The sequence below is a fragment of the Anopheles darlingi genome, chromosome 3 (genome assembly GCF_943734745.1).
Source record: "Anopheles darlingi chromosome 3, idAnoDarlMG_H_01, whole genome shotgun sequence".
Classification (NCBI taxonomy): domain Eukaryota; kingdom Metazoa; phylum Arthropoda; class Insecta; order Diptera; family Culicidae; genus Anopheles; species Anopheles darlingi.
This window is the reverse complement of record NC_064875.1, coordinates 65188989-65213123: the sequence shown is the minus strand read 5'-3', so window position 1 is coordinate 65213123 and position 24135 is coordinate 65188989. Positions and strand designations below refer to the sequence as shown.

The 24135-nt window shown below is 49.2% G+C and overlaps 2 protein-coding genes across 7 annotated transcripts in view; one reads left to right on the top strand and one right to left on the bottom strand.

The window, feature by feature from the left end:
* LOC125955303 (diuretic hormone receptor-like) overlaps nt 1–18574 on the bottom strand; it is a 24610-nt gene extending 6036 nt beyond the window's left edge. For 3 of the 6 annotated variants that reach the window (XR_007469093.1, XR_007469094.1, XR_007469095.1), the window contains exons 1-6: nt 18169–18554; nt 7957–8558; nt 3259–3457; nt 3040–3151; nt 2764–2857; nt 810–890 (exon numbers count right to left, since the gene is read on the bottom strand). Coding sequence is in view for 3 of the 6 variants with exons in the window: in XM_049686404.1 (XP_049542361.1) it covers nt 810–890; nt 2764–2857; nt 3040–3151; nt 3259–3457; nt 7957–8287 (817 nt within the window). In the remaining 3 variants the exon portion in view is untranslated. Of the gene's footprint in view, nt 1–809; nt 891–2763; nt 2858–3039; nt 3152–3258; nt 3458–7956; nt 8559–18168 lie in introns of all 6 variants that reach the window. The other 3 variants (XM_049686404.1, XM_049686405.1, XM_049686406.1) reach the window with 3 other exon arrangements.
* Nucleotides 18575–21513: 2939 nt separating this feature from the next.
* LOC125955708 (potassium/sodium hyperpolarization-activated cyclic nucleotide-gated channel 1-like) lies at nt 21514–24116 on the top strand. Its single transcript, XM_049686852.1, has 9 exons — nt 21514–21641; nt 21744–21877; nt 21969–22135; nt 22216–22549; nt 22622–22815; nt 22915–23064; nt 23156–23491; nt 23557–23605; nt 23887–24116. The coding sequence occupies exons 1-9, from the start codon at nt 21514–21516 to the stop codon at nt 24114–24116; spliced, it is 1722 nt and encodes a 573-aa protein (XP_049542809.1).
* Nucleotides 24117–24135: the final 19 nt, after the last annotated feature.

The window sequence follows — 24135 nt, the reverse complement described above, 5'->3', positions numbered from 1 at the left end:
TGCCCGGTGTTCAAGAAAGGACTCGACAAGAGTAGCAGGATCGTGTACATCGGTGGTTTAGCAGCGTTACACCCTTGGGGTAATTAATCTTTCTGCTTAGCTGGATAGGACGGGCGTGCTGCTGCTTTACGGTGTGCTTCTAAATAGTTTCCTTTCTAAGATTTTCCATTTTAGAATACTGACTGGTATTTTGTGTATTTGTGTTTATTAACAAAGAACTTTGGCTAAATAATTTCATTCCGTTGTTCTGTATTATTCTGTTCAGATGCCTCTGCAATAGATCTACAATCTTTGGTTGATAATGTGTTAAGTTGTTTCAAGAAATACTTAATCTAAATCAATAAATCAGGAAACTTTCATTAGGAACATTTCTGGAGGCGCCACATTGATCTGTTTGAAAGGTGAACCGTTTCCTGATTTCCTGACAAAATTTCATGAGATTTGGTCCATTGCAAGCAACCACATTTCAAAATTATTAGAACTATTTCATAAATACTACACTAAATAGAGGAATTATTTGAACGATTCTGGACGTTGCATTGCAAAAAATGTTCTCCTGCCATTTGAAATCTATCGAACAAAAACCTAGAAGGTTGAAACAAGAAAGGTTATAGATTTTTTGTGCACGATTTTCGATTAAAAAAAAATCCCGAAGGTGTGACTCACAAAAAATGTAGTGCTCCAATAAAACGGCAAATGCACTTCATCTCCATCATCCTCTCTTTAACGACACTGGCATACATTACCCCGTACGCCACTTCGAACGAAACCAATCGACGACGGCCCCCGTAACGGCGAGCAGCACTTACCCCAGCCGATGATGGCGTACTTCCGGAAGCGTAGCGTATCCCCGGAGAACGTCTGCACCACGAGCATGTAGAGATAGAGACCTGCGAATGTGGGAAGCAAAAGGACGGCGGTCGAGATTAAACCATTTCCGAACGCTTACTCCACCAGTGACGGATAATTACTGCTTCCAAAATGGAAGCACTAGCAGGGAAAGGACATTCGGCTCTGGCTGCCACCACCAATGGGACCAGGGAGCCTGGTCTGGTAGTCGAGTCGAGAATGTTCCTAATTGATGGTGCAGGTATTAATCAGGTGTTTTAAACTAATTACACGGTACATGGTTGGGAGATTATTGGCGTGTGTGTGTGTGTGTGTGGGGGGGGGGGGGGGATTGGTGGAGAAGAGACACCGCCTACTAGGTCCGTGTAATGAGTTAATGGACGTTTTAACTATGCATAAGACAATGTGAACCATTTCCAGGGCGACGATAATTAAGTGGGCCAGTCATGCAACGATGCAACGATGCAAGACCATCCGCAACCTGCTTGAACAGTGAACAGAGATGCAGCAGCAGCAGCAGCAGCAGCAGCAGCAGCAGGAGCAATCGCTTCGTGCAGTGGATTTATGAGGATCGCCCTCTATGATCCACCACAAGTCCCACCAGAGTGATCTGGGAAGGATGTTCCATGTCTGGCCAGGTCTGGGCCTGACGTTCTCTTCGATTTTCCCCGGTTCCTGTCCGTTAACTACTCCCTAGCGCGAGGTGATTTATGGTGGAAATTAGACAGCACAGAAAGCTCAACCGCCCCAAATCCCCATTACGCTGGTGCTGCTCATTTGCTCGCACCCGGTTCGTGCACCCGGTAAAATGGAAAAAAAAGGAATGCTTTTCCACCTTCCATTTAATGTGTTTTAGTGTTCCGCGCTGCACGGTTTTCCACTTCGTTTTCCGGTGGGACCGAGATTTTATGCACGTTTTCCTCGAGTTTCTCGCTGCCTTTGCGGTGTGTTCCGCACGCTGTACGGGATTCGGTAATTAATCGGATCATAATCATCGTTCCCGTACATAACCAACGGAACCATAAATCTCTGCAGCAGCAGCAGCAGCTTCTGCGAACGGAGGTCGAAACATCGAAAAGCAATTAAAGTCAATTATGGGGGGGCACAAGCTGTTAAGGATGCTGTCGCGTGCGCACGCTTGCGCTACATCCACCGACCGGAACACCGGAATGGTTCCGCGTCTGCCTAACGACGGAACGAACGGAATGTGTTGGTGGTGGTGGTTGGGTGGTATTGGGTTGCCATCCAGACAACTTTACATTACAAGTCAAGTGCCATTCCTCTCTCTTTCGGTTGTGTGACAACAAGCACGACACCAACGCACGACACCAACGCGATGGAAAACTCATCCTCACCCAAGCGGTTTTAAAGTTTTCCCAGCCTCCCTCGCTCCCGTACCACGCTCCGGTTCAGTGACACGTGCTACGGTTCGCTGGTAACAGATACCGAACACTTTCTGCCACCAAAAATTGACTCGTTTTCCCGCAAACTTTGACACTCGTTTGCTCGCTCGCTCGCTCGCCCGCTCTCCAGTTCCAGCTGAACGATAGCGACAAGCGAGTTGGTGGCATTTGGCTTCAACTGTCGTGGCATGAAACAGCCGAAAGCCGAACTTGTTTACCTTCACGCCCAAACGGGCGTCACGATATCCTGATGTTATGTCAGGGGGGAGCGGCGGTTGAGGGGTTGAAGGGCATGGTGTCGGAATGGGGCAAAAATTAAGTTGTTTACCGAACTGTTAAGACGGGCGCTGTCGATGGAGCAGCAGGCTGGTGGTTCTGGTGATCGATCGACGCTATTTCGGTGTTCGGGTTCGATGGCATTTGCAAATCGAACCATCGGTCTCACCATCGGTGCTGCTGCTGGAAGGAAAGGAAAGGAAAGGAAGGAAGGTGTGGCCGTGGGTGTACCTACCTTCAACGAGCATCCAGAAAAAGTTGGTCGCACTGAAGTAGTGGAAGAGTGTCACGAGCACGATGCATCCGGCCCCCTCCAGCTTGACGGTAATCTGTAACATGACCCCGAGGAGTATTAGACCTTAGACCTCGACTTGCACGCCTTGCAATACACTATTGAAGAACTAGATCGAATTGATCGCAATCACAATCGGCATTGAATTTCCCTCGGGAAATCTAAATACACACACGCGCGCGGATCGATATTGCATCAACATCGGCAACCGTGACGTACCTGCAACGATAGGATGAGTATCCAGAGGCTCGACGACATGATGTAGGTGAGGAAGAGGTTGACGTGGATGGTGTTGCGTAGGCAGCGGAGATCCCTGCGGGCGGAGTGGTTACTTTTTTAATCACAACGATAACGATGCGCCTCACCCCTTACGCGAGGGGTGATGTTGGTTCCGGCGACGACGGTCCGAGGGGTTAGACCGTGCCCCCGCGCACTTACTTAAAGTAGACGAGCACCACCACGGCGAGGACGAGCGCGGCCAGACTGATGGAGTAGCCGACGAAGTAGATCAACGTCGGGAGCTCGATGCCCGGCTCAAAACCCGGCACCGGTGATGCCTGGGCCAGGTGCTGGCAGCTGTCGTAGTCGGTGTAGTTGTCCCACGTACCATCGTCGTTGCAGAAGCGGGTTGCATTATCTGCCAGAGTGCCAGAAGCATGAAGGAGAAAGAGACATAAAGAGAGAGCGTTACAAATATAATCGCAAAAAAGACTCATCAAACGAGTTTATGGAAATCCTATAAGCAAATTGGTTACAATAACTAGCAAACGGAAGGTTTCCATTTCCAAATTTACGAGAAAATTTGTTTGGATGAGACACCCTCGTCCGGTTTAGTGATCTTTACCAAAAGTTTTATTGATACAACATCATTTATTTACATCATTGGAATGCTACGATTGACGATTAGTTTCCAGCTTAAACCCATTTTACTCTAAACTCAGTTGCACTCTTTTAGCTCTTCTTTTTGCACCAATTTCCATTTCTCCTGATAATTTCTAAAATGAAAAACTGTTGAGTGAATTGAACTTGTTCAGACCTACGGCAGGATCGAAAAAAAAAACGCTAAAGATTTCCTAGTTTGATTCTTTAAGTTCTCAAAGTCTTCTCTTCAAATAAGTCGACCATTTCTTTTCATTAGTTCTCGTAATATGCAATGGCACAAAATAACGTTCAGCCAATGGTTTCTCTGATCTCTTCAATGAATTCTGTCAGCATACATGACAGAGCAATGGTTACTCTGACCTATTGTAACCCATCCTAGCTGCCATGATACATCAACGATAAAAGTGTTGACAGAGGGCATCTGGATGCGCTGGGTATCATGCCGCTTCCAGGTTCGATATTCCAGGAATGTTGGAGGCCAATCGTTGCGCTTAATGCTTGCTCGGTAATGTATGCCCTGGCCCTATCATTGCATTTTTTCCGGCTCATTATCATGTCGATGCGCTGAAGCAAATAATTGAACATGACTCCATCAATACTATCACGGTTTGCAAATTAATCATTCATCAGTAAGCACTTCAGAAGAGGTTACAGCAAACCACTGGATGTTTGTCGAATCGTGGTTGATGCCTTAACCAACCATAACATGCACTCGATTGGTAGAAAAGCGTTTCAAAAACCCATAAGTGAGTGTACCTAAGGAAAAAAGGTAGAAAATACCTGTTGCTATCCCCAAAGCCTGGTTTAAAAACCCCAATGACCGCCCCCATTGGTTTTACATTATGTTTTCGTAGCGCCGGCAACATCGGTCAATTATGCTGGACCGGTTCTAGCGATACCGAGGGCCATGGGATGGTTTCACATTATTCCGAGAAGGCCAAAACCGAACCCCAACCTCGTTGGGTGCTGGATACCCTAGAACCGAGACGAGTAGGCGGCGGCTTCAGCTTCGGAGAAGGTTTTATAACAGACGAAACAGTGAACAGTGAATTCATTATTCAAATCATCCAAAATCGCAGAAGCCAAAATGGACAAAGGTATCAAAAAGCACCGTGCAAGCAAGCTTTAAACACACCCGCATACCACCACCAACGGAACGAGCACAAGCGCACACACATACAAACACACACACCAACTCTTACATGCCGTCATTGCTGGCGAAAAACAGAAAATCGAGAGGAAAAGTGCATTAAATAATTAATCATCCACGTACAAACAGAATTTCACTTAAACCGTCAGCTGGCAGCCCGAGTCTCTCTCTCTTTTCTCTCCCTCTCTCTCTCTCTCTGTCTGTCTCTCCTTTCTCCCTTAGTGACCACAACGCCTGGTGATGCTAATGGCACACATAGCAGCAACTGTGCCAACGAGTAGCAGCCCGACTTGTTTCCGGCAGCTCCACAAAGACCTCCGGAGAAATTGGCCGCATTTTCTGCACCTCACCTAACTCACTTGACTAGTGGCGGTGTCGCTTGCTTCCTCGAATTTCCCCAGCTGTGGCAGTTAATTAGCATCGTTCGGTTTACTTCAGTCCAGCGCAAAGCTGGAGCACCGGATACCAGGCACCAGGCGGCTTTAATTGTAACTTCCGTGGGATGCCCGTTTGCCGGTGATACCAACTTTAATAATCTTCTCAGCAACCGATGGCACGCGCGCCTCTCTCTCCTTCAGCACGTCGTCAACAAAAGACTATTTCCGGGGGGGTTCTTTTCCCTTTTTGAAAAGCTGCAACCGTCTTGAGTTCCTTTGGCACGGCAACGGAAGCCAACAAAACATAAGACGAAAAAATGCGCTCGATCTCGCGAGCAAGCGAGCGAACATGCAACAGGCGTCCCTGCTGTGGGCTGCTCAACGCTCAGAGCACGCACGTCCCACGCCCTGGTTGGCTGGCTGGCTGGCGCCTAATGCGACGAACGCGCGGGGTAGGAAAATGGTGGAAAACATTTTTCGAGGACTCCTCCCTGCTTGTTGGAGCGAGCAGCCATTTTACAGCCAGCAAACCAGCGGCCAAATGGTGAAAAACACTCCAATGATGCTGGGAAGCTCTTCAAAAAGAAAGGTCATTGTGATGAGCTAGAGGAGTGATGATGGTGCTAACCATGCTGCTCTCGGAGTCTACTCCTAGCTTAAAACTCTCGCTTATGGAAGGAAATGATAGGTTAGCGAGGGCGAAGAGCGAAGAGCGAAGGCGTAGGAGAAATACAATTTCTGGTGATGGAGCAGCGAAATGCCTCCGGAATGCTCGATGGAATCGTGAGGTTGCGCCAGCACCATTGCATTCAGTGCGGTGAAAAATCTAGTCTTCATAGATCAAAGCAACCGCCATACGCCCTGAGCTGCTTGGTGGCGCTGCGAGCGGATCGCGCACTGACGTTATGGTTGTTGATAAAGAGCACCATCACGCACCAGTAAGCCCCGTCATTACTTTGGGCCCGCTTTCCGTTGTTTGTTTCATATTTGCTTTATCTCGCGATAATATTTTGGCCACAAAAGTGGCTTGCTGCTGGCGTTGCGTTCCAAACTGACAGATAGCAGCTGCTCTGGCATCGCAGCATAAAAAGGCACCCTATTCATCGTGAGGCTGAGGCAAGGATGTTGCACAATTATGCTCCGGTTCGTTGTCGTTCCGCTGGCAGACGACCGGCAAGTACACCGAAGTTAATCCAAACAATGGGAAAATGGAAAATACGCCATGACGACAAGCAGGAGAAAAGCATGTAATGGACCGGTGTTGAGAGGTAGAGTACCCTCCGGGCACAGTGAAGCAGTTGTTCAACTCGCAACCCTCGCTTCGTTTCGACCAGAGCTAACCTTATTAACTTAATGTACAGCAGCTGATGATCTCGCTGTCCGCGTGCTCTAGCGCTTAATCTTTTCCTTTTAAGATCGTCTCGCTTAACCTCAGTAGCCAGTAACGTGCGTCAGAGTGCGCACGAGAAAGAGAGAGAGAGAGAGAGGAAGCTAGAGTGCAAGATAACGAGATTGAAGTGAGTACAACGCTTGCCATGGTGGTGAAGTTGCGGAGTGATTTATGGTCAACATGAATTGGTTTCCTGCGAGAGGGAACGCCAAGATGTCCCGGTGTCTTGAGCTCAAGGTAGTCAGGGCCAACAACAATGGTGACGAAGACGTACAACACGGGTCAAGGTGAACGTGGAGCGTCGGTTTTAAGTCAAGTAGTCGCGGTAAACACGCGGCTCGTCGGTTCTTAGATTTGTAAAAAAAAAAAATACGTCGTCGCGGTACCAGGCGTCTCCATCAACCGCTTGCACGAGTTGCAGTTTCGGCTGGTGATCTCTGATAAGCGTTATGATCGTAAATCGTCCGCTTTGTTCGGCTCTGCCATGGCGATGGCGTTGGTATTACCATCACCAGAATTCAACGAAGAGGCGTTTTATTTCTAACTTTGCGTTTTGTTTGCTTCTCGTGGCGTCTAACTTCTCGTTTGCATCACCCAAAGGGAATTGAAGAGCTACAGAATTGTTGCGAAGAACATACGATTTTTCCAACTTAACCAACTTCAGCGCTTCAGCGAACATTTCGCAACGCAACGTTGTTGCCACGTGTCTTGTGCCCACGCAAAAGGCTGAAGATAAGCTCTCGAAAAATAAATTTCACTTAACCTGCCACACTGACTGCTGGGACCTTCGCCAGCACGCAAATCGCTCCATTCCGTTTCGTCGCCGGAGGTTCCGGATTTGGGCCAACAAAAAAAAAACCCGTTTGCTAAGGTGCGCTGCGTTCTATGGCAAAGGATGGATTTCATGATGCCATAATTTCATTTGAAACCAAATCTCACGTCGTATGCGATGCGATGCGATGCGGTGGGATGTTTTTTGCTGCCAAGCCCGCCACCATCACCTCAGCGCGGGGAATATCTGGTTTAAACAGATTCTCCGAACGTTCCGACCGCAGGGTGTGATTGAACGGAGAAAATTGGATGTCGGTTGCAGACGGTGTCGGTTATTTATGTTGTGAAAATTTAATTCCTTCAGTCAACAACCACGCACACACGCAGCTCACAGGCAGAAGCCAAATAAAAAAAAACTTTCGTGAAAAATATTAACGCCGCTCTCCACGTTTACCAACAAAGCAAATCATCGCTTCACGCCCTCGCCAACGGTTAGAGGTGGTAATTAAGTATTTTCCTCTCTTCACTTCTCATCCCCTTTAAATGCTGACCACACCCCTACTTACGTGAGGTATCGTACTGGACGCCCTTGAACTCGGAGAAACACGGCAACACGGCCAGCGTACCGGGTGGGGTCCGGGGCCAGCAGGACACGAGATCGAAGAAGGTCGGACAGTCACCATCCGGGGCCGGGAGTTCTTCCTCAAGCTGCTGCTGCAACCGACAACGTTCGGCGGTGGTCATGTTGAGGGAGAGCGCCGCTACACCATCCAGTGCCTCGAGCAGACTCGCCGAACTCGAACCAGCACCGGGAATAAGGTGCGTGACGTTCCCCGGTGCATCGCCCGGTGTGGCCAGTGCACTCTCGTTGACCGGAGCCATTATTGATTCGTTCATTGCTTTCTGGTGCGTCAATTTTTCTCGTGGGTGTTTTTGCACTTGCAGATCACTGATCGGTATCACGTTGCTCGTCACATCTCATCCCAACGCTGGCACAACACTAGCAGCAGTAGCAGCAACCGATGATACATTGCTACGTGCTCGCACTGATCACTGACCTTGACGTACACTACACATCCCACATGTCGACATCTTCAAAATTTAAAAATTCACCAACAGCGTCGCTTCACGTTAATGATGAGATACTATACCCAGAAAGACTAAAACACTATTATGCACGTATTTGGCACCACGACGGGATGAAGAACGAATGATAATATTGTGTGAAATGCACAGTTTGTCAACCCACATTAGGTCAATAAATCACCATTTTTCGGAATAGATTCACCGATCGGCATGAACCTCCCACCACCGAAAACCGATCGCACATTGGCACCAAACGATTCAGGACCACAAACAGCATCGACCGGTACCGGTCAGAAGTGACAAATTGGCGCCACCAACACCCTCTTCACCAACAACACGCAACGCTTGAATCAATTGAAAACACTTCCTGTTGCACTTCTGAATGCCAGAAGCGGGCTACGGATGCTGCGTACCGGTTCCTAAACCCGGGGTTCTACCAGCCCCATCCAACCAACTAACCAATCACTCACTCACCAACTCACTCACAGCCAAGCGGCATCGATGATTCCTGGCCGAAGGCGAAAGCCCACAAAATAGCGAATGCGAAGCGAAAATGCGACCAAACGCGGTACCGTGCCGAGGGAAACTGATTTCGATGCTGCGACCAACGACGTCCGCCGGTAAGCTTTCCAATCTGCTGCTGCCACGACCCAGCCCCTGCCCGGCCGCCCTCGCTGCCTGCCTGCCTGTCTGTCCGTTGGTTTGGTTGCTTGCCAACGCGATACGGCTTGCCATCGTCTTCGTCGTCATCGTCGTCATCGTCGTCTTCGTCGTCGTCGTCGTCGTCGTCTTCGTCGCATCACCACCCACAATCCTCACCACAATTCGCACCGCACCGCGCCATTCCACCGGCTGTCGTCGTCGTCGTCGTCGATGTTGGCGTGGTGATATCTTACGTACACCCGTAAGACACGCACCCAACAGACACAGTAGAACGGTCCCTGGTCCGGTTTCGGTTTGGTCCGACGGTTCCCGGTGTGTGTTTTTCGGTTATTTCGAGTGCGACCGGTGCGCCGAGGGTTTTGTTTGGGGCATCGCGAACGCCGCCTATCTGTCACCACGGCAAGACGGATGGATTGGATGGAGCACCGGAAGAAAGGTACCTGCGTTTGCGTGCGTGTGTGTGTGTGTGATCGAGGTATTAAATTCCGATCTAACGCACAAATTATCGGCCGAAGCCTCAACGGAGAACCGAAGAGCAAAACCAAAAAGGGACAGAAAAAGAGAGCAAGCGGCAATCGATCGCTCGGTTTTCGGTCGAGGAGGCTGTGAAACCTTTAACGAAAAAAGAGTTTTCCCCCGGGGGTGAAAATGATTTCGAGCACCGAATGAATTCGAGCGTCCTAACGGGGAAAAAAACGAGAGCGAGAGCACACGCGTGAGGGGCTTAATGATTTGATATTTTATTTTCCCCGCAAGACGGTCCCGAAGAAACGAACGAATTTCCATCTGGGGCGCACCGGCAACACATTGCTGCTGCTGCTGCTGCTGCTGCTGCTCCACGGTGAACGGTTGTTTGAATTCCCTCCCCAGGCACGTGTGCGGACGGAATTCGTGTGAAACAATCCCACATCATCCCCCCCTATCATCACCACCCATCATCGTCATCACCTTCCATCAGTTGCAGAATGTTTTTGCACCGAAAACTGCCAGCGAAAACCAGAGCTAGAGAGTGAGAGAGCGAAAGAGAACCTAGGTATTGCTGTTCACCGATACGCACTGGTTGGAGAAAAGCTTTTCCGCAGCGACACCTTTCCCTTCCCTACCCCACTTCCAGAACTTGATCTGTGGTCCCGGAGTTCCACGAACTGGCGTTATGTTAATTTTTATTGCATAAATATGGAGCGCACCTTCGTTCCAGGGAAAATATCGTCCAATGTTGCTTGTTGCTGATGTGCCCGGGTACGCACGGAACGATACGGTACGGTGTGGTATCATCTTTCGAAATTCCTCGTTAAGATTTATGGCCTCGCGGTGCCAGATGTCGTGCACCATCATCATACCGATCATTTCGCGAATCCGCGGCTATCACTCAATCATACAAACACACACACGCGCATGCCGCTCATTTCCATTCCATCGCAAGGACTCAATCCGAACGGAACCGATAATGCGACCGACGATGGCGGGGACGAACTTCCAATTCCCCCTGACTTAACGTCGAAGTCGAAAAGTAACTTTTGGCAAAAGGTCAGCCCAGTATCTGAGGGCAGATCCCCCGTTTCGTTTCGTTTCCCTTCTTCGTGTTCTCGAGGCCATTCCGAGGCGGAGGTAACTTGGAAATAGTGGAACTTTTGCGTCAAGTCAGGGACCAAATAGAATATTCCACTAGCAGCAGGTTAAAACCCGGCATCCGGTGGTCCCCGGGCTGCTTCGATGAAAAGGCTGCTCCCCACAAAAGGGATACCACCTTCGAATCACCCTTTTTGCATCCTTTCGGAGGCGAAGGCGTCGGTGAAAATTAGCTTTTCATCGTGTCCGGTCCCCGGTCTGGTTGCGGGCCTCACCTTTCATTTTACGATGAATTAACGCTAACTTTTGGTCTTTCCGTTATGTCCAAGTTGTGCTGCTGCGAGAGAAAGGTTGATGAGCGTTGGCCTGTGCAGTGTCTCTCTACCACTTTGCCCCGGTTTGTTAAAGGTTAACAGACCATCTTTTCCTGCTCACGCCCCGAGCCAACTAGCGAACCCGATCGTATTGCCACCGGAAGCACCAGCGCTGGTTTGTCTAGAGGGTTCAGCGAGAGAAATATCATAAATATGTTTGTGTGCCCACTTTCCACTTCTCACCACCTCGTGCAAACCCACGCAACCAACTCGGGAGGCTAAATCCAATGACCTAGAATCCGACTTTCCTCCAGCGAGTCCAGAAATAATGTTATTGTGAAATGTTGTTAAAAACAAGGGTTGCTCAACCGGAAAGAGGAAAAAAATAGGAAAATGAAAGCAAAAACCAGGAAAAAGTTCCCAAACCCACACTTTGGATGAAACCATAATTCCTGTTTTCCGGTTCCGATCCGGGATGCGTGCCGTACACCAACATCCCACGTAGTAGGCTTCGGTGGTATCATAAAAACATGCCGCTATAATGAACGACGACAAACAATAACAACCGTCGAGACCGTGATCGAAACGGAGGCTGTGTTCGCGCCGGTAGAGGACATCAGAGTCGCCGGTGGTCGTTGCAGTTGCTGTCCGCGGTCACCGGACGTCGACACTCCGTGACCGCGTCGCGTTTGGTTGTTGTTTCTGTGATTCTGTCCTCATATCGTAACCTACCAAAAAACAGATAGCTAGCGGTGTCTGTGTTCTGTTTGTGTCCATATTCCGGGCATCTGGACCAATTTGCCATCATCCGGTTCCTCGGGGGAGGGGTCGGTAGAACAAATAGCGAACAATGGCAGAGTTCGCAGAACCACTCACAGATCATAACTGTTTTGTGGAGAGAGAGAGGCTAGAGCGGAGGTCCTGGCTAGACTGGCTAGACTGGACACAGGTTTTAAGAGGCTGCGAGTTCTGGACTGGTCCCGGAATCGATTGCAACGATCGAACGGAATCGCCAACCTGCGTTTGCCGAAGAACAGAGCGATGGAGGAGAATGCGAGATCAAAGCATGATTTATCGTGCTCGTTACGCAATTTCCCCCAGCGTCCCGGTAGGAGTAGAAACCTTTCAACGTTTCCGGGATGGACTAGCAGCGCAACTATTGAACGTAACGTCCACTTGGAAGGAGGAAGCATGGAGGTTAATAACAATACGGAACGATGCTGCTTCCGCTGATGCGAGGAGCCTTCATGCCACGAAATATGGAAATCAATTCACCACCCGAGCAGATTGTTCTCGAAGCGATGTTTTGCGATGACCCCCGGGCCGGCCATACAGCTCGGAAACGACTCCCGAAACACCGTCGAAGCAAATGCCTTCACCCATAAACCAAAGATCCACAACACGGCTGGTGGAATTATGTTCGCAATCATCGCCATCGTTCTCTCTTTATCATCCGCGCCGTGAGGATGCGCCTTGTCTTATCGTAAAGCACACAGGCAAAGTCATGTCAACACACATTCCCTCTACCTCAGCTTCCGACTGGTCTCCGCTAGAAAAGAAAAAAAAATGGTGGATAGAATTAAAGCATTAAAGATACGGCATTGTGGTCCATGGCGTCGTTTTCTTTCGTTTTTTGGTGACCACGCATACGGCCTTGTTTGTACTATCTTTACCGGGCATCCCCGGTAGCGGTCCGGTCTAGTAGGTAACCCACGTAACGAGCACATGGAACTTGTTAAACACTACCCGACCAAAACCCGTCCCGGGTTCAAGATTATTCTCCGAGACACCGAGCCTCTCGGGTTGGCATATTTGGGTAGCACGACACGACGGAGCATTAGGCCGACGGACGACGATGTCCAGAAGCGTTGGGCAGATAAGACTTGCCGGAATGTGTGCCTACTAACAATGCGACCTTCACCTTTTGTTCGTTTCGGTCTGGCACATAGAGTAGGCTTAGAGTAGGCATCATTTTCACTTGCTTCAAATTCGTAGCAACCGAACAACGGAAATTCGTTGCATGTAGCGACCCATGTGGATTGCGGGACTTGCGGGTTGCTGAGATGGCACCGAAAAGGACTGAAACATCATTTGAAGAAAAATACACCAAAATGCTGTCCGTTTTGCGGAGCGCTGGAGCAAGAGAAAAGATGCCGAGCGAAGAAAAACCGCCCCCGGGAAAGCTGTGTAGGAGGTGGCTCAGCATCGTTTCGTGGAAAAGGAAAAGCTGTAGCAACACGATTGGAAGGACCGGTTACCGAAGGCAATCGCGTTATGCTTGAAATCCACGTGTCATACCTACGCTGCCACCATTGCCGGTGTTTTGCTGGCGCCGTTCTTTGAACTTCAATATGGCATTCCAGCAAACGCAAACGTTTGCATTCCTATTTCTCCTTTAAACAGCCAACCATTCTCGTGAAGTGATATTAAAGCATTCTCATGAAGTGATGCGTATGCGTGTGCATTAGCAAATGAAGCAACTTTGTATGTTGTGCCACCATGCAACTCCCTCGACCAATGGTGGTTCGTTAGACGAATGAAATTGCAATCTGGTCCATCGAGACCGGAGTTCTCAAAACCCCCCCTCCCCAAAACCGAAACGCACGCATGATGATGAGAACACACATGTGTGCGGTTCTCGCTCATGTCAATCGGTAACCGCATTGATTGGGGCCAACCATGTATCCACCTCGTTTCAGCGTAAACAACAATCTTTCTGGGCCACATTGGTACGGGATCCCGGTCCGAAATGTTATTCCTAACCGAAACTGTCGAGGGAGATGTCTATCGTCCATATCTTGTCTGGCGGTGGTGCCCGATGCTGGTACCCTTTCTTGACGACGCTTGACCGTTACCTGGACCACGGGCATCCCCAGCTTCACAAACAACAGCCTCAGCATCGAAACAGCAGCACGGCAGAACGCCATCCCGGCTAGAAAAGGGACTTCAATTTGGACTGGTTGTGTCCGGTATTACCGTTGTTGTTGGGGCAATTAACTGGCGGCGCGTGATAGGATTGTGGCCAACATCGGCCAGCCCTTCCAGCATGTTTACATGTCAGCGTCGTTCGCGTGGTATTGCGTGGATTGATTTTCCCAGCACCGGCGTGGTCGGACCGGCCAAACCCATATCGATGAGTGCTAAATGATGAGTGACACCGGTCGGACCATGTTCATTGAGGCAATATTGATTTAACGAGACCATTAATTTGTGGCTAGTTAAGTGCACCGGAGCGAAAACGGATTCATTACAACGAGCTGCGACGTGATGTGGCATTGGCAGCAGGAGGCGGCCATCACAATTAGCGTGTGCTGCCCGTTGAAGGGGCATCTTTATGATGGACAGAAACACATTTATCCGTTCCCTTTTTTAAAATGTAATCGACATTATCGAACCGATCGATAACGTTTCAATCGTTTTTTTTACTGTTTCGAATGTAATTAATCATCGGTTGGATTGGTTTGCAGTTAAATGTACCCCTCGACTTGAATGAAAACGGCAACTAAATAGGTTATACCTCACTTGTACCGCTTTGAATTATGAACCATAAATACTGCTGGGCAAGTGAACGCGTTTCAGTTCACGTTTCTTTGTTCTCCGACTGTGGTCCGACGTTGGGACTGCAGCAAGTGTACGGCGATATCTTATCACTGAGAAAACACAAACGGAATTCGAATTTTGCGTTGCGGCGCTGTAACACCACAGCTTGAGATGATTAACTTAATCCCCTTTGCGCAAACATCAGCCAAGACGACCCTGGAAAGCACATTGATTGGCCATTGTGTTCCTACCGGGAACGTCTCTAGATATTTTGCGAAGCATCTCGCATGCTTAATCCAACAACATGAACCCCAATGTCACGGGGAATCGCTACATATCTTCGGCGATTCGATCTTATTTTGGGGTATTAGGTAAATGATACCAATATGGGAATATTAATCCATCCACAAGGCTGCCAGACACATTTGTGAGGATTCACTGGTGAGGACCAATTGCCATTGATATCATTTGCAAGGCCTTAAATAACTTGTTTTGCTTCATTTGCTTAAATTATTATTCATATAAATCTGCTCCTGCAGCTCATCTAATGCTATCGTTATCTTATACTGCGTATACTGCAGCACGTTCATTCATTCTGCCAAATTTCGCCTATCTCTTGGGGTTTCATGCGTTTTATGATAGTGCATAAAAAAAATAAAAAAAAAGATCCTTTGATTGATTACCAAAAAAGATGATAATTTTTCACTCGAAAACCCTGACAGTCGCTTAATGAATGGAAGCTCGATGTTGTAGCTTCCAATAGAAATTACATTCAATCAAATACGTCAGCCATTCGCTTTTTAACGCCTTGCGTTACGTAAATGAGGTCGAGCGATCATTTCTAAACGGCCTGGCGTAGATCATTCTGCCAAATTGGGCCGGACTTCTAATAATACCTGTTTAGAGCGAACTGTAATTCGAGCGGTTGTTTATGTTTCCCTTGGTTCGACAAAAAAAAACACACGCACACACACACACACAAATGAGCCCCCGGTTCGGTATCGCACAATTTTGCAAATTAGTACACCAACCACCAGACGACCACCCAGAACCTTCCAGCTACGGCTGGATAAATATTTGAAGAGCGGGATATCCGAAAGCGGAGCCACTGTTCTAGTCCAACCAGCTACGGTGGCGGCGGCAACAAACAAAACGAAAAAAGAAAAGAATGAAGACAACACAATGCCTTGCTATGCTACGGCACATGCCACAACACCGGCTAAACGACTGGTGGACAGTGTGGCGCTTCGGTGTTCGGGGTGTTATGATCGGTATTATGATGCTCTGCTTCGTAACGGAACGGATCCCAACTTTTATGTCGAATATTTTGCCTAGAGATAGGAAACAACATTTTCCTCCCCGGACCTTGGAAGGTCCCTTGGAAGGAGAAATGTTGTTTTATCTTGGTTCACTATCCAAGTCGAGACCATCGCGCTTGTTGTCCGCTCACTGGCAAAAAAGGGAAAAGTTCCAACTTCCAGTGATTGGCAGGCGCACACCGGTTTGGCGGATAAGTAGCATGTGTAACGAGCGTCACAGGCATGTGGCACAGGCAGCGATAGCGACCGTGGACCGTGTAATGGGGCTACTGATGGCGTGCGTTCCATGCAGAAAAGTGAGCAGCATATTAATCAAAGTTTGTTCGACGAACTTTTGATTGAATCTACATGAACATATCCGAACACCTGTTGGGAAAAGAAGACCATGGGCAGAGGGATGCTCCTGCAGGCGGATGATACAGACGGTACCGGTAGAACTATCGATTCGCTTCGCTGTCGCCCTTTGGAACCGTTCGAGAAGGTGCTCCAACTTTTGCCATCCATATTGCCGGTACTCTGCGCCGGGGATATGTTTGTCTTGTGAGATGTTGAAGGACCAGCACCAGTTCCGTCATTTAGAAGGACTTCTGAACATTTTCACGGAAATTCGATACGCATCGAAAGCGACGAGAAGTGATCGTACCAACCCAGTCAGCCTCTACAAAACAGACCATAAGTCACTCGCTAAACGATGTCATGTAGCACAGTATGGCGACATTTACGCCAAGGAAACGCAGCCTTTGCCTCCCATTTCGAACTGATGACACCACGAAGCTCCCCAATACTCTACCACACACACGAACAGGCACACACAAGCACACACCTCATTATGCTTCATCGGGAGGAGGCTAGTGGCGAGGAAATGACGCGAGATGGTGACCTCAATGTCTTGTGGCTCGCATCGCCCCTCCTCAGCCAACTCGATTTGATAAATGAGCCGTTTTTCCGTTTAACGTTGCCCGGTGCCATCGTGGTAGGCCGGGCGGGTTGTGTTGTGGGCTTCCTACCCTCCTGGTTGGTTGTCAGGGCAATCCGGTTCGCTACCGACCTACAAAACCAGCGGAAGGGCGAATGAATTGCGATAGTGATCCGTGACATTTATGAGACATTTGATTAATTTGAGAAATTAGAAAACCCCGTTTTTTATCACCAACATGATGATGGTGATGACGAAGAGAATGATGATGAAGTGTTTAAACGGCTTCATATTGATGGGCTTTCACTGTACGCGTGACGCGTCCTTTTGTATTGAGCTGTTGCATTCCTGCTTTACGAGCCCGTTTATCCGTTTTTTTTATGTGCCGGAAAATGTGAAAGCATTCTCATGCTTCCATGCATCCACCCGATTGGATTGGACCGCCAATGGCGTACTCAGTCACATCCACAGCAACAGCACTTGAAGCTCGGTTGGATGTGGCGCCAAATTGTTAGGCGCTTCTGTTATCTGTTTCCTCCAACGGATCCCGATCCCGATGTTCATTTGACTAAATATTTGGGGAACGTGTCTTATACGGCTGCGAGCAAACCGACCGACGAGCACGCGACCTTGATCATTGGGAGCAATGCAACATAGATAGATAAAGAGAGATAGAGAGAGAGAGAGAGAGAGAGAGAGAGAGAGAGAGAGAGAGAGAGAGAGAGAGAGAGAGAGAGAGAGAGAGAGAGAGAGAGAGAGAGAGAGAGAGAGAGAGAGAGCCACTCGCATAACAGGTGTGTATGGAGGGTGCGTATCTATTGTGAAATTCAAATTAATTTCCAGCGACAACGACATCGAACGATGGACCGTCTCTTCCAACAGATAGCATAAGCATGATCATCGACCAAAGGTTTCGATTGCATATAGCACAAGAAGAAAAAAAATGGAGCGAATAAAAGAAAGCGAGATCTGGAACGCTCGTTCGCTAGGTCGTGTCTGATTTGTACCAGACTAGTTGCTCCCACCATTATGTGTGTATGTGCGTTTGGTCGTGTTTGGTTGGCGGCGAGATAATAGTTTGTTTTGCGCGATGCTTGATGCTGTTGCCGCTGTTGGCGCTTGTTTACATACGGTGAGACAAGCGGAACGGCGATGGATTAGGTGGACCCAACTACGGCCACTATAGAGTCCACGCCATCCACGGGAGGTCGTTCACTATCAAATCAAAGCAACTTTTCTACGCTCTTTCGCGGTGATTCCCGAACATCGTTCAACATCGCAACACGTGATTTCACGTTTATGTTTCTCTGTCTTTCTGTTTTATGTTTCAGCATGCAGATCATCGCAGAACGTACGCATCCAAATACAAACCCAACCAAAGTCACCGAATCAGATTTCTCCAAAACACAACATCAACAACCAACCCTCCCCCTCGACGACGACATACGAAACGTTACACAATCGACTCGTTCGTTGCTGTGGCGTACGACACCCACGCTCCAACGTAGCAGATTCGTGGTCGCTACAATCGACAACACGTCCGCCTCGCTAATCTGCACACGTTCCCGGGGTCACGTTTAGTCAATCGAATGCCAACCCACTACACTTTTTCCCCTTTTTATGAGGTTCACACCAACTCCTTTCGAAATCCGTCACCGGAACCACGCTACGGGCTACGAACCGATCATTTGAATTCCTCAGCGAACCATCTTCCGCGAAAAAGGCACCGCGCCTGTCCACTCACAACGCGCTGTGCTGGATGCTTACACCCCACGGACAACACCGGCACTACTACCACCGTTACCGCGCGAACGAACGCACCCTGATAACGCGAGCGTCTTCCTCATCGAACCGCCACAGCAGCAGCAGCAGCAGCATCGTGCTCTCGATTATACTTCGCGGTACCGGGATCTCATCTCATCTCACGAGCGAGCGGAGATGATGGCATTGGCGCCATGATCTAACAAGCACCCACCCCGGCGAGAGGGTGGCTCATAAATGGCTTATCAGTCGGTGTCATCGGTGTTGGTTTGGTGGGCGATGCGTTGGACCGCGTGCGTACTTCCACATCTCGTCCTCCACATCTGCTTCATGCCCGTGACCGCCCTAATAGACCTCAATCGGACGGTCGAACACCGGGGCCATTGTGAGAAAGGAAACTTGAAGATTGTAATCGACGAATGGGAATCGATGGTCACCGAACGCTGCGAACCACTCGATGCTGCGGCAACGAGCATGATAAGAAATCTAGCGTTAACCCACACCAAACGATGATGATGACGATGATGATGATCGTGCGTCATGTGCAGGATAGTCCCGCGAGTGCAGGATAGATGCAGGTGGCGACGACAGGCAACAACCGGGGACCGGAAATGAGATCGGGAGCCGTACGCGGTTTTACGGTTTAGCGATGGACCAACCCTGGATCGAAGATTGAACCATTCGGTCGGTCGGTGGGTCGATCCCCTAAGATGATGCTCCCGCTGATGTAATGCTGATGGTGATGGTGGTGGGTGGCTGATGGGATTGGTTTGATCAAAATGCATCGAACGCGCAGCCCTCCGGTGGTAAACGGCGAAGCGTTTCGTTCGCAAATCTGCTTGGGAAGGATTTCCAACGAGAAAAACGGATAAAAGCTGTCGGGGACCGGTTGCTTCATCCAACGCAAAATGGCTTTTCGCCGCGAAAGCATTTCAGCCAATCGAACCGAAACTGGAGGTTTTGGAGGAAAAACACGTTTGATGTGTTTTTTTTTGTTTCGCTGGAAATGAACATCATCAGCAATCAGCTAGCACAATGTGGCTCGTGTTCAGTTCGATGTAAACTTGTCTTAAAAACTCAATTACGAAACAATGGTTTCCAAGAATGTGTCTAACCGAAGGCGTCACACGCTCTTAATTGGTTCGCGAAAAACGGAAAATGTATTTTATTCGGCAGCATTCGAGCCGGTGGAGTGTGTCGGGGACACGCTTTAGGAATTTGTAAAATCATCTCATCGTCATAAAAGCGAAACATAGCACGGTTTCGCGCAGTTTTGTTGGAGTAATCCAATGAATCGTCCGTGTTTGATCAAACAAGTAAAACAGGATTTTATTCGATTAGCGTTCGTTTACGAGTGCAGTAAATATGGAATAAATTCGTTGCACTTCGATCTTTCACTCTCTTCGTTGTTTTAGTGCTCAGGTAGACTAAAGTTATCGAACATTTATAAAGTAATATTGCATTCGTGTATTCAGTGCAAAGCTAAAAACTAAATTGCATCAAAAGATCAACAGTTAGCGCTTAATTAATGGTAATTTACCTCGAGTGAAAGTTTCTCTCGTGTACCGGCACCTTATCGGGGAAAACTTTACAACCTTGCCACGGCACTCATCATAAATCAGTGCTTCTCATTACCATTTCACCCTTACCCACCGTTCCTCTTTGCCCCTTGGTTCTGTCGAACGAAACGGAGCGGAAAAGCGGACTGCGGTGGCGGCTGGCTAACCAACCACCTGCAGGACTTATGTTCGCCACGTGGTCATGTTGGCGGAAATTGGTTTCTGCGAAGAGGGAGCGAAAAGGTATCTCATCTCTTCTTCTCCCGGGCCCACGGCAGAAGCCAGTTTACGTTGAATGGAGCGGCATAGCAGACGGCAGCCCCCGTGTTAGTGCCGGTAGCGATAACGGGGATCAAAGGAAACTCTTTCGCCACCTTCGCTCCAACGATGGTTGATGGAAATCTGATAAAATCTTCCCCCTCGCAGCTCCTACCAGCCAGCCAGCTAATTAGCCACTCTCGCTTGTGCGCGGCTTCAACTGGCACCAGGGAATGGGGCAGCAAGTGGTAAGAGTGATGTCTTTTGAACGGGATCGCGTGGTTAATGCTCAACTCACCGCTTCGCGATGAAACGGAGCCAAGGCTGTTCGTGGAAAATGTTAAGGACCGCTGGAGGTGCTGGAGGTGGTTGTTGTTTTTTGTCCGAAGAAGTGCTGTTAATCTGAGATTCGCGAGTTCGGTGAACTTTTCGAAGGATAATTCAATTATCGAGGCAAGAGTTGGCGTGGATCGTGCTCGCCGCTGGTGTGAACCAAACACTTCTGGTTTGTGTTTGCTTTTCTAATCCTCGAATAGCTTCGAGCGAGATTTTCCAAGTAACCAGGCTAATGTTGGGTTGCCCAGACCCAATAGCAAACCTTTTGCTCTCGATAGGCTAATCGTGCATCAGCTGAAGCGATGCGAACCACGAGTGCCAATCCAAGTAATCATGCATTGTACCAGTTAAAAGCGAAACACCGGAAGCGCATATGCACTCTATGCGCATTGGAAAAAGGTCGAACCAATAGAGCAGCACACCGTACATGGAGCAGCAACGGCCGAAGCATACAGCGGCACGCGGTACCCGGGAAACACGGAATCGCCATTTTCCATCCCACAGCTGCAACGTCTATCACGATGTCGATTTGGTGGAGCTATTCATCCCGGCCGAATCGACCCTCAGCAGGCGAGTATCCGGAGGCGAACACGAAGCATCCTTTGATCCCGTTTTACGAGCATTCCCAAGCGCAACCCATTACCGGGACGTTGGCCACAACAATAATGTCATAAATTGGAGTTGCGAGTGACCACACCAAACGGAATGGCCACCTTTTTCGTGATGCCACCCATCTATCCCACGGTCCTGTTCTATCTAAAAACACATACACACTTACAGGATTGGGCGTTGGTGGCACCGGATGTGCCTCGTCGATCAACGGAGCGCGCTGACGCGTCAAGTGTTTCGCAGCGATACGGCCATCAAGCGCGAAATTTCACGCCAGCTTACCTACTACCCCCGTACGGTGCACCCCCTGAGCCGGTTCCGGTGAGTCAGTCACCCACACTCGGTGCGCCCCCTAATTAATGTTGCTCCGAAATGATAACATCCCCCCTTTGCGGGTTCTGCCGCTCATCGCTCGCATTACAGGTTCGCGTGGGAATGCCTTATGATCGTTACGTTCGCGATGGCCTTCCAGCTGATACCGTACGATGTGATGTTTCTGTTTCGCGTCCAGGATTACTATCCCTTTACGGCGTTCCACATGATATTGCTAGCGCTCGGTAGGTAGCGTATTCTGGCCCAATCTTCAAAGCTCGATTGCACCGCAATTAACATGCAACCACCCGTTCTCCCAACCGGGTGTCCGTATAGATTTCATCTGCATGCTGGATATCGTGGTGTCCTTCTACACTGGCACGTGCGATCCACGAACTCAGCGGGTACAGCTCGATATGCGCCCCGTTCGCCGCCGGTATCTTCGCGGATGGTTCTGGATCGATGTTGTCAGCTCGGGACCGGATCCTTTGCTGACGAGACTTGTAAGCCCGTTGAAGCATACGAGAATTTTGACACGCCGTACCTCGCCGTTGACTTCTCTCTCTCTCTCTCGATCCCGTAGATTCCTCCCGAAACATTGAGCAACTCGCTGCTGTTCTGCTTGGACGGGTTGCACTTTCATCCCGGGTGTGTGTGGGACTTTTGGAGCCTGATGTCGATGCTGAAGATCCTGCGCTTCGGTACCTTCCTGGTGTACATCCGTCGGTTATGCCAGCGGCTGGGACTGCGCCGGAATGTCATTAAGTTCACGGCGATACTGGCAACCGTCCTTACCGTCTTCCATTGGGCGACCTGCATTATGTTTCTGGTGTTGCGACTGGTACAGGGTACGGATCCGGCGCTGGTCGATGAACGCTCCTGGACGAAAGGAATCGCCTTCTGGAATCAATCGTCCTGTAAGACTTGGCTTGGGGCATTCCCGCAATTCCACAGTACAACTTGTTCCGTTTTCCGGATTTCTCTTCCAGTCACTCAATATCTGGAGTGTTCGTACCGGGTGCTGTACACCGTCGCACACATTACACATGATTTCAACGAGTCCATGACGTACGACGATATGCTACAATCGCTGATCTACACCATCTGCGGTTACGCTCTCAAGATCTACCTACTGGCGGAGCTATTCATCTTTATTCGCATCCTGTTCTCGAGCACCAGCAAAGTGAGTGGTAACAGTGTGGTGTAGCCATAAGCGTAAGCCAAGCGAAAATATTCACCATTTATTTATGCTAATGTCCTCTCGTCACCTATGGTCCCCCAGTACCATGAGTATCGGTATGAGCTGAGCAACTACATGCGCCATGAGCAGCTACCGGTCGGACTGCAAAGGCAGATACTGGAGTTCTACGACATACGCCATCCGAAAATCTACAGCCGCTGGACACTGGTCCGTTCGACGGTTGGAGAACAGGTACAGAGACGCTGGGGTGATTGGGATTGTGGTTTTCGCAAGGTCTTCCTTCTTCACCCTCAAGCCACACCTTTGTTCCCCACAAAACTAGCTTTTCAGTCAGCTGCGAATGGAAATTCTGGGTCCAATGCTGCACGATGTACTCCTGTTCGAGGGGCTGTTGTCCGAGCAGCAGATGAGTGCGCTCGCGCTGCAAACGAATTTTCAAACTTTCATGAAGAACGACATTATTACACGCTGTGATGAGGACGGTGCCAGTGGTGCTGGTCGTGCGGTGACGCCCGGAAGGTCGGTGGCTAATTGGCGCATGGTTTTCATCGTTTCCGGTACCGTGGCACTGTACACTCGTAGCTGGCGTGCGGTGTTGCAGCTGGAAGAGGGCGAACACTTTGGGGAATTTCAGTTGCTGCTAGATGAAAGCCACGTTGTAAGTTGAGGCACCGGTTCACGTAACGAGATTCCCATTCTAATTCACTCGTTGGCCATTCACAGAAATATCCCAATTTGGTGGCAACCGAAACGACCGAGTTGTACCTGTTGTGTGAGTATTCAATATTTCCGCTATCCCATTCCTCATCTCGATTAATCTGTTTGTCGTGAAAGGGTATGGTTGCGATGTGTTTGCTTCTAAATGATATCACAGATTAGCACCAAGTATTGATGGAAATGCTTTCGCATTGCAAACACGTTGCGTCCACGTTCTGTACCGAGGACTGCCTTTTGCAGAGTAATCCTTTTGCTTCAACAGTCACGCCATTATCGCAATTGCATGTGAAATGCTTTTCGTGTCATTTCACGCTCGATGTCTTTTTGCCGTGATAGCCCGCGAAGCGTTCGATTCGTTTCTCAACTTACATCCGCCATCGCTGCGTACGGCTCTCGTGGCTCGAGCCCTGGAACACCTTCATGAGATACGACAGGTGGAGCTTAGCACGGTGCTCCATACGTTGGAAACCAGCGAAACCATACGAACGACGGCTGCGGGCCGGAGATCCCAGCCATCGAAGCCACCACCAGCCGGTGCCAAGACAGAGAGCACGAACAATCAATAACGGCTTTCAACACCTGAAA

Coding starts and splice junctions, on each gene's coding strand:
- LOC125955708 (XM_049686852.1), top strand. CDS start 21,514: ATGTGCCTCGTCGATCAACGGAGCGCGCTGACGCGTCAAGTGTTTCGC. Junction 22,816..22,914: donor TGTTCTCGAGCACCAGCAAA/GTGAGTGGTAAC, acceptor ATGGTCCCCCAG/TACCATGAGTATCGGTATGA. Junction 23,065..23,155: donor GTTCGACGGTTGGAGAACAG/GTACAGAGACGC, acceptor CCACAAAACTAG/CTTTTCAGTCAGCTGCGAAT.